At 43.9% G+C, this 15,865-nt stretch overlaps 2 protein-coding genes across 3 annotated transcripts; one reads left to right on the top strand and one right to left on the bottom strand.

Moving 5' to 3' along the window:
• The first annotated feature begins 8,465 nt into the window (after window positions 1–8,465).
• On the top strand, window positions 8,466–9,020 carry LOC126792295 (leucine-rich repeat protein 1-like). The gene has a single exon (XM_050518752.1). It carries the CDS (start codon window positions 8,466–8,468, stop codon window positions 9,018–9,020), a length of 555 nt encoding a protein of 184 aa, XP_050374709.1.
• A 259-nt stretch (window positions 9,021–9,279) lies between these two features.
• On the bottom strand, window positions 9,280–13,795 carry LOC126790361 (receptor-like protein kinase ANXUR1). Of its 2 annotated transcripts, XM_050516572.1 has the most exons (2): window positions 13,769–13,795; window positions 9,280–11,847 (listed from the first exon to the last, which is right to left on the bottom strand). In XM_050516572.1, the coding sequence occupies exons 1-2, from the start codon at window positions 13,793–13,795 to the stop codon at window positions 9,280–9,282; spliced, it is 2,595 nt and encodes an 864-aa protein (XP_050372529.1). The 2 variants fall into 2 exon arrangements, with proteins under 2 accessions (XP_050372529.1, XP_050372528.1); XM_050516571.1 differs by lacking the exon at window positions 13,769–13,795 and having other exon boundaries at window positions 9,280–11,865.
• Window positions 13,796–15,865: the final 2,070 nt, after the last annotated feature.

The following is a 15,865-nucleotide window of genomic DNA, read 5'->3' on the forward strand; positions in this document are numbered from 1 at the left end:
AGGTCACAGAGCACTGGGCGTCAGCATTCAATTGGGGAACAGATATCAAATGATGTGATAAAGCAGGACATAGAGTACATTATGAAGCTCTATGGTGGGAGTAATATGAACGGACCTTGTCCCTAACACCGGGAATGCCTCACAATTAGCATTAGTAACATAGGGTACGGGTGGAGGGGACAATACGGTAAAATAAGATTTTTCATAAGTCATATGATCAGATGCACCAGAATCAATGATCCATGTATCAAAACTAACAGAGTGAGAAATATTGAACGCCATACCAATTTGACCACGGCCAACGATGGAGGCTGTAGGTGCTCCTCCAGTAGTATGATGATCATGCCCAACCACACCATAGATATCTGGTTCTGGAACTAATTGAAGAGCGGCCTTTGGCTGTGGACGATGATTAGGCCGTTTAGGCCTAAGGTGTGGATACAATTTCCAACAGGTCGCACGAGCATGGTTGGTATCATGACAAAAGGATCAAGGAGGGCGGGGCTGATTCCCGAAGCCTGGTGGTGGTCCTTGTCGATAAAAGGGAGCGGAGGTGACTTGCGGAAAGGGTGGTGCTGGAGAACGAGCATGGACAGTGAGACTGGAAACTACAGCCGGTACCTGAAGAATACTCTCCTGTTGAGACTCATCCTTTTGGATATAGGTGAAAGCGGTGAGTAGGCTAGGTGGTTCGGTCATTCGAAGCAGTTCGCCTTTCGCACTGGTATGTTTGGCATCAAGACCTTTTAGGAAATGGTGAACTCATTCAAGCTCCTTCTCCTTTTGGTACCAAACAATATCCTCTTGATTTTTAATCATGCAAGGACGTTTCACATCAATCTCAGCCCAAATATTCTTCAGTTTGGTGAAGTAGTGCGCCACCGGTTCCCCATCCTGTTGAATGGCTAAAGCTGTGCACATTAACTCATGAACCTGTATGAAATCAGAGTCATTAGTATATAAGCCGGCTAGTGTCTCCCATATTGCCTGTGCAGTGGGACATGCCTCCACCAGATCAATTATCTCATCTTTCATAGCTTTCCACAAGACGGACATGACAAGACCATCGTCGTCGTCCAATTTAGTGTAGGCTACAATATCCGTAGGACTAGGAGCCTTAGTGACGCCGGTGACATGTCTCATTTTATGCATGCCTCGCAGATGAGCAGTCATGAGTCGTTTCCATTTACGGAAATTGGTGCCGTTTAGTTTGGCGCCCCCAAATAAACCACTGTCAGAACCCTTAACAGATACTTCGAATGTCGGAATATCAGAGGTCTGAGAACCATCAGCTTCGTGTCCAGAACCCATGGAAAAGAAAAAAGTGTAGAGGAGGCAGGAACAAAAAGCACAGAAAAATGGAGAAGAATCTGCCGCCGGTGCACAGGAACTGTCGGTGGAGATGCACTGATGGGTCGGGTCAGGTCAAACCGGGTCGGGTCAGGTCAAACCGGGTCGGACTGAGCTGGGCTGGACCTCAGCTGGGCTGGACCTGAGCTGGGCTGGGCCAGCTAGCACTGCGATGGGCTGGGCTGGGTCGCAACGAGCTGGGCTGGGCTAAAAAAACGGATCGGATACCAACAGACCGTGTTGCTGAAGAATCCTCGGGGAGGATCAGCGAGCTGTGACGTCGGGCGTGGAGCGGCGACATCCGGCGAGGAGTGGCGACGTCCGGCGTGGAGCGGCGACGTCCGGTGAGAAGTGACAGCAGCAGCGGCGAAAAATACGCAGCAGGAGCGGTCGGGGATGCAGCAGCGGCGCCGGAGCAGCAGTCGGCGATGTCGGGAAGGCAGCGGCGATGTCAGAGAGGGCCGCAGGGCAGCGGTGAGGCAGCGAAGGCGATGGAAGCCCTGTTGATAACCGGCCGGAAAAAGAAAGAAAAACGGGATGAAAAAACCCAGAAAAAACAGAGCACGGAGAGGCTCTGATACCAAGTAGAAAATGTTTGATTATATTGCTTGATGATTCATTTACAGATTACACTTCATTATATAGGCTAATTCTAGCACTATTCTACCTACTAATTTCCACTAACTATTCCGTGATTTACGGAGGGAATCACGGGCCGTGATTCCCGCCCGAATTCACTCCGACAGTTCAAATCAACCATCAATTGAACTTCGAAGTTGGATCAAGCTGATAATTTTGCTTTTAGTTCATGATAATAAGCAAGATGAGAAAACCTAGCGGAGCCTCTCTGCTAGGGTTGGGGTGCGGCGGTTTCTTCCTTGGCTTCCCATCCACTCCGGCACCGCCTCTTCTCCTCGATTGACGTTTCCTTTGACCCCAATGTCGTTCATAACTAGTTCGACTCTTGTCGATTTATGCTTCCATGAGAGGTCGGGGTTGGTTTCACAACCTGGATCGATCTATAGTGTTCAAGGGTTGTAGATCGGTGGTTGCGAGTGGTTGGGATCATGGAGGTTTGCTCTGCGTGGCGTGGCGTTTGTAGCTCGGAGACTTTCGATCGGAGTGAGACGGCGTCGGAGGCAAGATTTGGATTTCGGATCTGGGATCCGGGCCGATATCAGTTTCCGCGCCGGAGGTGGTGACTGGTGGCGGGTTTGGCTACAGGGTGTGTGCTGGTGAGACCATGTTTCGGCCGGGCTAGTTTCTCGTGGCTCCCAGTCGGTTGTTTGCCAAAGGTGGAGTTTTAATCCAATTGGTGTCGTTTCGGTGGCGCCTGGTGGTGACCGGAGGTGTGGGCGGCCGGTGGAGCACTGCCCTGCTCCGGAGGAGAACGACAACACTGCTGCACCGATCGCAGGTACCTGGGTGCCCATCAGGGTGGGTGGCCTAAGTAATTCTCTTTGTGCCATCTCCGGGGCCCAATTGTGTGGGGTGGTGGTTGAGTCTTTTTGGGCATGATTGGACCGTGGGCTTTGAGGCTCAGTTATATTGGTTCCGAATCTGGGATCCTGGAGGACGGTCTCTTCATACTGGTTTCTTCGCCTATTGAAGAGGTTCCTCTTGAAGGTGGCTCCTCAAGATGCTTCAAATGCGCTCTTGACACAATTGAAATAAGTGAGTCATATCTCATAGTTTTTTAGTTCTCTTGGATTCCAAGTTTAGGGTTTACGACATTGAGATTGTTAGACTTTGTGTGTTTTATTTCACATGGTTCCATTAATTTGATGAAGCTCTAATATGGGTGGATCATGTTTATGTTGTACTTCTACATTTCCAATCAATGACAAATCGTCCCTCATTAAAAAAAAGCAAAAATAATTTGATATAGAAAAGCAAGAATAATTTGATATAGATCATCATTTCGTATCGTTAACTTGATAATGCATGTATCATGTATGGCTCTGCATAGCTTGATAGTTGTTCTTCATTAATACCATATCTGGACCATATTGAGGCTGAAGAAAGAAAACTTATTAATAATTAATGTTAATTATATGGAGCCATGGTGGTGAATCAGGTGATCGATCTTCACTCTTGTGTTTTTATGCGTTACTATAGGAACAATGAGTGGGTATTCACGAGTATATTTCTGTTGGCATGTATAGTGGCGGGAAACATAATCCGTGTTTTACGGAGTGAATCCCGGAAAGTGAATTCGTAGATTAGTATATATAGGTTGATATGTGTATGAAGAAATCATCAAGTTATATGTTCAATTAATTCCAGTTGGTATCAGAGCCGTGCTCTGTTTTACCTGGTTTTGGTGTTTGGAGCTTCCGGTAATTAGTCGGAATAACCGACTGTTTTTTTTGTTCCCGGCGTCGTCCTCCAGAAGTCAACACGTTGCCGTCTTCCTCGTCGCTCCCGCTGCTGCAACCTCACCTCCTCGACGAGCGCCGTTCTCCTCGACGAGCGCCGTTCTCTTCGACACAGACGACCTCCGGTTTAGACGACCCACCGACGAGCGCCGTTATCCACATCACCCACAACCACCACCTCTGCTTCTTTCGGCTCCTCAACCTCACTGCCATTCTCCACAACCTCATCTCCGAATCGACCCGCCGATCCCGCCGATTCACTGCTCCTCATCTCCGAGACGCCCTCCGGTGGTCCCTCCCTCCGGTGGTCCCTCATCTCCGAGACGCCCTCCGGTGCTCCTCATCTCCGAGACGCCGATTCATTCACCCTAGCTCGGAGCCGCCGCTGTCCCTTTCTCTCTGCTCTGCACCTCCATCTCTTTCTTCTCCTCTCCGAAATCTTTCCCGAAATTTTCCTTCAGAAACCCTACATTTATCTCTCAACCCGACCCGACCCGGCCCGCTCTCGACTCGACCCGGTCCGCCGATCCGACCCGGTCCACCCGACCCGACCCGGTCCACCCGACCCGACCCGGTCCACCCGACCCGACCCGGTCCACCCGAACCGACCCGGTCCACCCGACCCGACCCGGTACACCCGACCCGACCCGGTCCATCCGACCCGACCCGGTCCGGCAAGAATCATTTGTCTTTGTCCTTGTCTGTGCATCCTCACTGCAGTGCAAGTGCACCAAAGACCGATTCTTCTTTAATTGGTATGGCTTTTAATATTTCTCACTCTGGTAGTTCTGATACATGGATTATTGATTCTGGTGCGTCTGATCATATGACTTATGACAAATCTTATTTTACCATATTATCCCCTCCACCCGTACCCTATGTTACTAATGCTAATGGTGAGCCATTTCCTGTGGTAGGGACAGGGTCTGTTCGTATTACTCCTACCATAGAGCTTCACAATGTACTTTATGTACCTGCTCTATCTCACCATTTGATATCTGTTCCCCAACTGAACGCTGACGCTCAGTGCTATGTGACCTTTTTTCCTATGTATGTGATATTTCAGGATCTTCTCACCGGACGAGTAATTGGTCGGGGGTATTTGCGGGGCCGGTTGTTTCATTTGGATCTGACGTACGCAGGGGAAAAACCAGGCGGGCAGTCTCGGACCGCGTTACTCTCCACTTCTGACAAGTTAAGTGAAATTTGGTTATGGCATCGTCGCTTAGGGCATCCATCTTTTAGTATTATGAAAAAATCCATGCCCACTTTGTTTATTAATGTGGACGAGTCTTGTTTATGTTGTGAGACATGTGTTTTGGGCAAGAGTCATCGATCAACTTATTCCCCTAGTAGTTCACCTAAAAGCTTTCTTCCTTTTGAATTAATTCATTCTGATGTTTGGGGACCCTCTAAAGAATCTACTGTCTCAGGCATGCGTTATTTTGTGTCATTCATTGATGAGTGCACACGTCTTTCATGGATTATTCTTCTTAAAAATAAAAATGAAGTTTTTCCAGCTTTTCGTACCTTCCATGCCACTGTCCAAACCCAATATAATGCCACCATTCGAGTTCTTCGTTCTGATAATGGGGGGGAATATGTGAATCATGTCTTTCAGGAGTTCTTTAACACACACGGAATTGTTCATCAAACAACGTGTCCTTACACACCTGAGCAAAATGGGGTTTCTGAACGGAAAAATCGTCATTTACTTGATATGGCTCGGTGTATTCTTTTTAGTGCCCACATGCCTAAATACCTTTGGGGTGATGCTGTCATTACTTCCGCCCACCTTATTAATCGTCTTCCATCTCGTGTTCTTCAAGGGAAAGTTCCATATGAGGTGCTTGCATCTCATGTCAAATTACCCTCGTTTCACAATCTTCCTGCCCGTGTTTTCGGTTGTGTTGCTTTTGTTCATCTTCCACAACATCAGCGTTCTAAGTTAGATGCCCGGGCAGTTAAATGTGTTTTTGTTGGGTACGGCAGCCATCAGAAAGGGTACCGGTGCTACCATCCCCCTACTCGGAAGTACTATGTCACTATGGATGTTACCTTTTTTGAGGATATGAGTTATTTTTCCCCTTCTGATACTGCTCTTCAGGAGGAGAATTCCTATTTTGAAGAGCTGTATCATAGAGAGGGGGAGACAAGTGAGCCAGTCGATATGGTAACAAGATCTGTTGAGATTACCAAAGTGTCAGCCACACAGGCACCACCGGAGGTCGTCACTCAAGAGATTCAGGCACCAGAAGCTGACAACACAACTGCCCCTCATGTATCTCGTACTACTTATACCCCTGATCAATGCTCTCCTGGTGCAGAAGATCACTCATATGAGGTTAGTCATTCTATTCAGGCTAATAGTAGACAATATGTTTTGCCAAATAGGTCTACTCGAGGTCAACCAACAAAAAAATATGAACCTACCCTTCAGACTAAATCCAAGTATCCGGTGGCCAATTTTATATCTACTAAAAGATTATCTAAGTCATATGAGTCATTTGTGAATCAAATATCTACTGTATCAGTACCTAACAAAGTGCAGGATGCATTGGGCGATCCAAAATGGAGGAAAGCAATGGAGGAAGAGATGGAAGCATTACAAAAGAACAATACTTGGGAGCTTGTACCTCCACCATATGGCAAGAAGACTGTAGGATGTCGATGGGTGTTTACAGTGAAGCATAATCCAGATGGGTCAGTAAGCCGGTATAAAGCACGCCTAGTAGCAAAGGGGTTCACCCAGACATATGGCATAGACTATGATGAGACATTTGCACCTGTTGCAAAGATAAACACTATCCGGGTATTGCTCTCTATCGCTGCTAACTTGAACTGGCCACTTAGGCAGTTTGATGTTAAGAATGCATTCCTTCATGGAGAACTAACAGAGGAAGTATACATGGATCTTCCGCCTGGATATGTGGCCACTTCTCCAAGTAACTCCGTATGCAGATTGAGAAAGTCTTTGTATGGTCTTAAACAGTCACCTCGTGCTTGGTTTGGAAGATTCTCACAATTCATGAGGAAAATTGGATACGTACAGAGTAATTCAGACCACACATTATTTCTCAAACACCAACAAGGGAAGGTAACAGCCCTAATCATATATGTTGACGATATGGTAGTTACTGGTAATGATACTATTGAGGTGGACAGATTACAAAAGCAGCTAGCCACAGAGTTTGAGATGAAGGACCTAGGTACACTCAAGTACTTCTTGGGTATTGAGGTAGCCCGGGGAAGTGATGGTATCTATCTGTGTCAGAGGAAGTACATCCTTGATCTACTAACGGAGACAGGGATGTTAGATTGCACTCCAATTGATACTCCAATTGAGCAGAACCATCGGTTAGCAGAGTATCCAGATCAAGTTCCCACTGACAAAGCTCGATATCAGAGGCTAGTTGGACGCCTGATTTATTTGTCACATACCAGGCCAGATGTTGCATATGCAGTAAGTGTAGTGAGTCAGTTCATGCATAATCCAAGTGTGGATCATATGGATGCTGTTGTAAGGATTTTGAGATACTTGAAGTCAGCTCCAGGGAGAGGAGTAATGTTTTCTAATCACAACAATATCTTTGAGATTTGTGGCTTCACAGATGCAGACTGGGCTGGAAATGTTACCGATCGGAGGTCCACATCAGGGTACTATACCTTTGTTGGAGGCAATCTTGTTACGTGGAGGAGTAAGAAACAAAATGTGGTAGCTCGATCTAGTGCTGAAGCAGAATACAGAGGTATGGCTCAGGGAGTGTGCGAATTATTATGGCTTAGAAATCTACTAGAAGACTTGGGTATTAAGCCTAAAAGTGCTATGCAGCTGTACTGTGACAACAAGGCAGCTATTGATATTTCGCATAACCCTGTGCAACATGATCGTACAAAACATGTGGAGGTTGATCGTCATTTTATAAAGGAAAAGCTAGACGCAAAGATCATTAGTTTTCCTTTTGTTTCCACAGAAGAGCAACTTGCCGATATGCTCACAAAAGGAGTGTCAAAAAGAGTTTTTTATGATTCACTTAGCAAGTTGGGCATGGTCGATATGTATGCACCAACTTGAGGGGGAGTGTTGGCATGTATAGTGGCGGGAAACATAATCCGTGTTTTACGGAGTGAATCCCGGAAAGTGAATTCGTAGATTAGTATATATAGGTTGATATGTGTATGAAGAAATCATCAAGTTATATGTTCAATTAATTCCAGTATTTCATGCCCTCCCCGTAAGCTCCATATCCCATAAGTCCATAATTAACAACGTAACTAATTTGGGAAAATTCTGTTATAAGTGTAGCGGTATTTTCCTCCACAAACTACTTCCCACATCCACAAGTGCATTTTATGATACCCCTTCAATGCTACATATATATCATACCTTGCCGCACAACAGATGAGCCCACTAGTTTGAACGAATTTACTCTCAACGTAATCTATCTCACACTTATAATGTTGACTCATAATTCACCATCTCCCCCAGTGGAATTCCAAATCAATAGATAATTAACTAGATGCCCTTTTCATGACTCGGTCATCAGAACGTACAAGCATCAATGAACTACCCTGATCGAGTTAATATATATCTTTGCCGAGCAATCTCGGCTGTTAAGCCTGTTATAAATATGGTGTTCTGCCACCTTTGAGAATCACAAAATCACGTACTAGACACAATTCTTCTTAATTTTCCCTTGTTTAATTTCACGTACTATTCACCTTCGATCAACAACCATGGCGATGGCCAGCACCTTCTTGTTATTCACCGCAACCCTAATCCTGAGTGTAGAACTCCTCACTGCCGCTGAGTACCCTAACCTGGAAGTGGCCGCTTTGTCCGCGCTGAAGAATAGCTTGTCTGATCCAGACAGTGCGCTCAAGTCGTGGGATCCTGAGCTTGTCGACCCTTGCACTTGGTACCACATTACCTGCAACGGTCAGAGCCACGTTACCCGAGTGGACTTACCTGGCCAAAACCTCTCTGGCAATTTGGTACCTGAACTCGGAAACCTATCTCAACTTCAGTTTCTTTCACTCTACGATAACAACATCCAAGGAAGTATTCCGGCGGAGCTTGGTAAGCTGACGAACCTCATAGGCTTGGACTTGTCTGGAAACAACCTCTCGGGATCCTTACCGTCTTCACTGGAGAATTTGAAAGCATCACTTACGTTTCTATTTCTCAATGATAACAAGTTATTATCAGGGACACTTCCCCCGGGTCTTGATAACGTTTTTGTCCTCAACATCTCGAACACAGGTCTAACAATGACTCTAACGTCCGGTTAGTCCATTCGTCTTGAAGATTGTTGAGGGAATTGACGAAGAATGGGAAATATGATCTCGAGTTCTCGACTCCCTTGAATCAATTAATAGGCCTTCTAAATGTTTATGTCTCGTCTTTATAGTGTTGAAATAAATAAATCACAAAGCATGTGTGTCCCCAAAAGCTTATCTAATAGTTTCAGTTGTCTGTATACACAATCTACAAGATAAATTAAATTCCTAAGCATACAAAGAGAATAAATAAGATTCATACTCCTGCTCATCATCTTCCTTGTTGATTCACAAACTGTGAAAATACAACACTACTATCTGTCAACCCATCAACAGGCACACTTGCAGTACTGCTCTCTTCCTCAATTCCCAAAGTGGCAATGTGCATAGCACAAGCATCACTTGCTCTAACTTCAGCTACAACACTTCCCTCACCTGGATGATCAAGCAATTGAAGAGCAAATTCAAGGTTCCAAAGCACATCTCCCATTGAAGGACGGTCTAGCCCATGATCAGATAAACACTTCTCAGCTGTCTCGGCGAACTTTTTAAGACACTCAGGATTTATTTGTGCCCCCTTAAGATGTGGATCAATAATTTCATGAAGAGCTCCCCGTTTTTGACAGTGTAGAGCCCAATCTCCTAGACTAACTTGTTCCTTAGGCAAGGTAGCATTGAGTGCTGGCCTTGCGCACAAGACTTCAAATAGAACTACCCCGAAAGAGTAAACGTCTGATTTTTCAGTCAATTGTTGCCTGCGGAAGTATTCGGGGTCCAAGTACCCGAAGCTACCCTTTACCATTGTACTAACATGAGTTTGCTGGAGATTAGGCCCCGTTTTGGATAACCCGAAATCAGAGACTTTAGCTACCCAATTTTCATCCAAGAGAATATTTGTGGTTTTAACATCTCGATGGATAATTGTGTATCTGGCACCAGTATGAAGATAATGCAGTCCCCTTGCCGCTCCTATACAAATTTCCAACCTTTGCTTCCATGACAAGGGAGGCTTGTTGCTCTTGTAGAGGTGCTCCCTTAGAGTCCCATTAGCCATGTAATCATAAACCAAAATCATCTCGCCTTCTTCTTCACAAAAACCGATCAATGATACCAAATGTCTATGCCTAAGCTTTGAAAGCATCTCAATTTCAGTTTGGAACTCATTAACTCCTTGTTCAGAAGATGGATTGGACCTTTTTATAGCCACTTTCATCGAACCTCCATCAATCAGCCCTTTGTAAACCTTCCCAAATCCACCAACCCCAATAACTTGAGACTCGTCAAAGTTCTTGGTACCATGTTTGATCTCGGATAATGAGAAATGCCTACATAGAGCAGCAGCCAAACTCGAAACATGGCTAGTACTACCGGTATTAGTACCACTCTTTCGAGAAGTCATTGTGGTAGAGGTACCATAGAGCGGCAACCAAGCCCCTACCCCGGACTCCTGTGACTTCTTCTTCCTATGGTACACAACGATGCAAACAGCAGCAGCTACAACAACACCAGCAGCCCCACCTGTGACTCCACCAATTACCAAACCCTTGTTCTTTGATCCCCCTGCCCGTGGTGAGGGATTATTGGCCCCAGCCGTGGCCTCCTCAGCATCCTGAAGCATCTGAGATGGCACAGGGTTGGGGCCTGCCAAGTTGCCACGAGTATCATTCATCTTAAAGATCTCCAATCCATTAAGTAATGCATCATAGAACTCAGGCTTCATTGAAACAGTTGGGTGCAATGCCACCCACAGTTCATCATCACCAGTTTCATCTCTGACAAAAACTGCATAATCTTTATAAAGAGGAACCCCAATCTTCCCTGTCCATCCGATCACATCTGCAGCCGGCTGCGCCGTTTGGTTGTTCACATATATATCAAACACTCTCTGATTCACCTTGGTCAGCTGAAGCTCACAGAAATGAAACCTCACAACATAAGTGAAATTAGAATCCACTTGAAAAACCCATGTGAGATTGTAGTTCGAGTTAATCTTCGGATCAGGTCCCATTGATCTAGCTGTACTGTAAACATCAACAGGTGCAACAGATTCTGACACATTACTGGGGTATTGAATCGAGACATTCTTCTCAGCCTGAAATGTCACCCCAAATGCAGCACCAAACAAGTAAGGTGAATCGTCATACCATGTCCGTTTAATCCCGGCCGAGTCGTTGGCTGGCCCAACATACTGGCCACCCACATTGAGCCGGAACATGGTCTGAAGGGTCGAGCTTTGTTCATCAATAATTTGGTCGTCAAATCCAACCATATTGGCCGTTTGGAATAATTCCGGCATTGGTATCACCTCGATCCCATTAACGAAAGCAAATGAGTTATTATGTGACGAAGATGGGGTGAAGGTAATGTTGAGATTCCCGGACGCAATAGGAATGAGTGAGAATTCTTTGACAATGTAGGCCTGCGTGAGAGCTTCGGCTGTGATGGAGGCGCTGAAATTTTTTAGGAGAGTGAATCCATTTGCGGTTACATCAAAATACGAGCTTGATTTGTCGAGGCTGTTATATGAAGAAGGGTAGAAATGGAGTCTGAGCCAGAGGCGTTGCTTTGGCGAAACAGAGAGTTTGTATGAGGAAGAAGAGCTGAAGATTCTTGCAGACATGTATGGGACTTCGGAGGGGAGAGAAGGGTCTTGATATTGAGCCTTCGCCGTAGTGGAATTCCCCGAAATATACTGGGAATCCGATGACCATTTCCGGCCATCGGAATCGATGCTATCTTTTGAAGAGCCGCAAGAAAGAATGTAAGGATTAGAAGAATTGGAATTCGCGCTAAAAACTTGAATGGTGTTTAGAGATAACAAGATCAAAGAAAATAAAATCTGGATGTTGGAGATCATAGCTAGAAAGAGAAACCCTTTTGAAATGGAATTGAAAACAGAGTACAGAAAAACAGGGGAAGCAAGAAGATATATGTTCTCCTGTACTTGTTGGATATATTTTATCACAATGGCTCTGAACCAAATTAAAGTACGTATTTTGGTAGCATGGAAGTAAAACAGATGTACAGAATTTTACCTGGAAAATTAGGGTAGTGATTCAAGATCACGAACCAAATGGCGGTTTGGATCTCATATTCTGAGTGATTTTTTTTGTTTCGTTCTGTTTTGGTTTTTCTTTTTCCTGCGTTTTTGGTTCGACATGGACTAACGTTAAGGATAGAAGGCAGTTATGGGAGAGAGAAACGCCACAATGCTCTATTGGAGAATCGAGTGCCTTGGCGTTTCTTTAGGTTTAATTCAAGGAGTGGTGCTACATTCACCTTCTTCTTAATTTTTTTTATTTCTTAATTTTTTAAAGATGGTTTGTATTAAATTATTAATGTAAGAATATATCACACATATCAGACCATCTTGAGATTCAATGGAGAAACTGCATTATCTGAGTAAACTTTATCGCCTAACAACACTTGGAAGTCTTATCATTAGAGGTAGGAAGATGCTAATTTTGTGTCAATAATTTGAGTTAGATACTTAGATTACATTGTATATGGTTCACCTCCAACGCTCGGCAAAATAAAGAATTACTTGTGTAACTTCACCATCTAATAATCATCTTCGTCATCCTTTACTTTTTCATTTTGAAAATAAGGGTCATCATGATAAATATACCATAAGAAACTGGCAGCTTGCATATAACGACCCCGAAATTTCGAGCTTAGAAACTCAAAATTTTAAAGTCGTTAAACACCAAATAATCTCAAATAATCGAAATCATTTAAGCGTAACAGCGGATCACATCTGAGTTTAAAATATAACTCAGTCAAGCCGATTATTACAAACCCAAATGATAATTCAACATATAACAAATAGAATTGTATAATCCTCACAACAACCTCACAAATAAAATCACACCAAATCACACACACAATCCACGCTGGAACCTCACCACGACTGGATGCGATCGACTTCGAGTCTTCGGAGTCGTCACTCAATCACCACTACTCAGCACCTGCGGAAGTATCCCCTACACCATTGAAATTGGTGCACCGGGATTGCAACACAAACCCGGTAAGCTTTGCAGCTCGTATGAGTAAAATATTAAAATAACTCTCGTCTCATAAAAGACACAACTCCACATCAACACAGTATAACGAAAATCATGAGAAAACGAGCAACCCATCTGGTTACTCTAATACTTTCACAAAATGGTAACTAATGAGCGCTGGTACACATCCGTTACCCCTCACTTAGTATACCGCTGATGTTGGGTAACCACCCGCCACCCAACATCCAAAACAAGCTGAGTACCCATGAGCAGATAACCACCCGTTACCTCCATGCAGTACTATGGCAGACAGACTAGAGCTCTAACTGTATCGTAACTTTCGCCCGGCCAAAGGCTAGGTTCCGACTTGCCTCACATGTACAATAATCTCACATCATATTGTACCACACATCACGTCCGAAGACAAATCACAATATTTCACATTTTCCGTGATAAAATCATGTACAATAATCACTCATCATATTGTACGTTTTAAAACTTTCACAATATATCCATAATAAAAATCATAACAGTATATTATATAGCAAACTATATATATTCGTATTTATTTACCATTTATACAATATATACATAGTCCACTATATCATATACATGTCATATTTCATAAACACCTGAAACATTACGTACGATAATCTCACATCATATCGTACCATTAAAATCACACATGCACAATTTTTTTCTGTTACTGAAATGACTATTTTTAATGAATTAATAACAGTATGTAATTTAATGAACTATATATATATATGTATTTATTACCATTATACTATATATACGTAGTCCACTAAGTTATATACATGTTGTAATTCATTAAATAAACACACTTGCAAAAATGTTGAATCACCACGAGGGTAGATTCGTAATTCAGTGAGATTTTACTCACCTTATTGACTTGAGCGTAATTCCACAATTCGCGATGCTAATTCCTTTCCTCGATTTAACGATCACCTTAAAAGAATAAGAAAAGAATTTAGAATCGTTTCGTAAACCTTTAAATGCCAAAACAGTAATATACGGTTACTGTTCAGCAATTTTGGTTTATACGAAGTTACTGTTCACTGTTCACTGTTCACGGGTACTGTACAATACTCAATTAATACGTATTTCTGTACGTATAAATATTATATACGTATTTCTGTACGTATAAATATTAAATACGTATTTCTGTACGTATAAATATTATATACGTATTTCTGTACGTATAAATATTAAATACGTATTTCTGTACGTATAAATAATAATACGTATTTCTGTACGTATAAATGTTAATACGTATTTCCGTACGTATAAATATTAATACGTATTTCTGTACGTATAAATATTAATACGTATTTCTGTACGTATACGTACGATTTAATGTAAATACAAATTCAGTAAATAAAATTTACTAAATTACCCTTTTACAAAATTACTTTTTTACATTTACTGAAAGTAATTTATATTTACATTTACCGAAGGTAAAATTTAATTACATTTACCGTAGTAAATAAAAATTACATTTACATTTACCGTACACAGTAAATTACCAAAATACCCCTTCAGTCAAAACTAATTACACCGCCTCACACGGCGGCGCGTGTGGCACACGCGCCACCTCCGGCCGGCAGCGCGTGGGGCCCACGCGCCGAGCCCAAAACCGGTGCGTGTGACGTCACCACCGTGCCTAAACTCTCCTCCTTTCTCCCCTCTTCCTTCCTCCGCCCCTAGGCAGCCCCTACACCACCCCACGCCTCGCACGCGCCGCCTAAGGCAGCGGTGCTCACCCTCACCTACCCCTCCGATCTTCCTCCCAAAAACCATCCGATTCAACCCAAAATCATCACACAATCGTCACACAACATCTCAACATGATTTAAACGCAACCTTACCTAGATCGGAGTCCAAATCGCGTTGGAAACGATAGAGTTGTCGACAAGCTTCTCGCAGGATCTTCAATCGTCGATCCGGCTCCGTGGCGGCGAAACGATGCACGGGGTGCTTGTGGGTGGCGGCTGAAGGTCTCTCGATGTCCCTGGGAATGGCGGTGGAGGTCACGGCGGCTTGGAGGCAGAGAGTGAGGCGTGAGGCAGAGGGAGACTCGGGGAACGAGTGAAGCTCTTGGCGGCGAGGCAGGGCGCCGCAAGCTCGGTGTCGCGTGCAGGGGATCTTGTGAGGCCGTAGGGAGCGGCGGTGCTAGCCACGAAGGGCTGAGGTCGGAGATCGGGGAGGGAGAGTGACTTGAGAGAGAGAGAAGGTTTTGGGGAGAGAGAGAGAACCGAGGGAGGCGGGGGAGAGAGGAACGAAAGGGTTTCCAATTATGGAAACCCTAACTGAAAATATTTCCTTTTATACCCCCTCTCAAAATCGGAAACTAACTTCCGTCATTAATAACTTTTACGTACGTCGTCCGATTAGAACGCGTCACATACTCTCGAACTCGTATCGACGAGCTCTACAACTTTCGTGAAGGAAGTTTTCGCAACCGATCGACGGAATAAAAGTCGATATATACGTTGCGGAAACGTAACGTTTTTCAAATTAAACGTTCCGAGAACGTATCCGTCGCTCGTTTTATAACATCGCAACCAATCACATTCATTCATATTAAAATTCCAAATTTTATAGAATTCAAATCAAACTTAAAATTGTTTGAAATTTAGGGTTATTACAATCTACCCCCCTTAAAGGAATTTCGTCCCGAAATTCAAACCCACTCAGCGAACAACTGTGGATATCTGATCATCATGTCCGACTCTAGCTTCCATGATGCATCACCTTCATCATGATGGTTCTACAATACCTTGACTAGCTCCACTTCCTTCCTCCAAAGCTTCTTTGTGGATCTATTCAAAA

The sequence above is a fragment of the Argentina anserina genome, chromosome 4 (assembly GCF_933775445.1).
Source record: "Argentina anserina chromosome 4, drPotAnse1.1, whole genome shotgun sequence".
Taxonomy (NCBI): domain Eukaryota; kingdom Viridiplantae; phylum Streptophyta; class Magnoliopsida; order Rosales; family Rosaceae; genus Argentina; species Argentina anserina.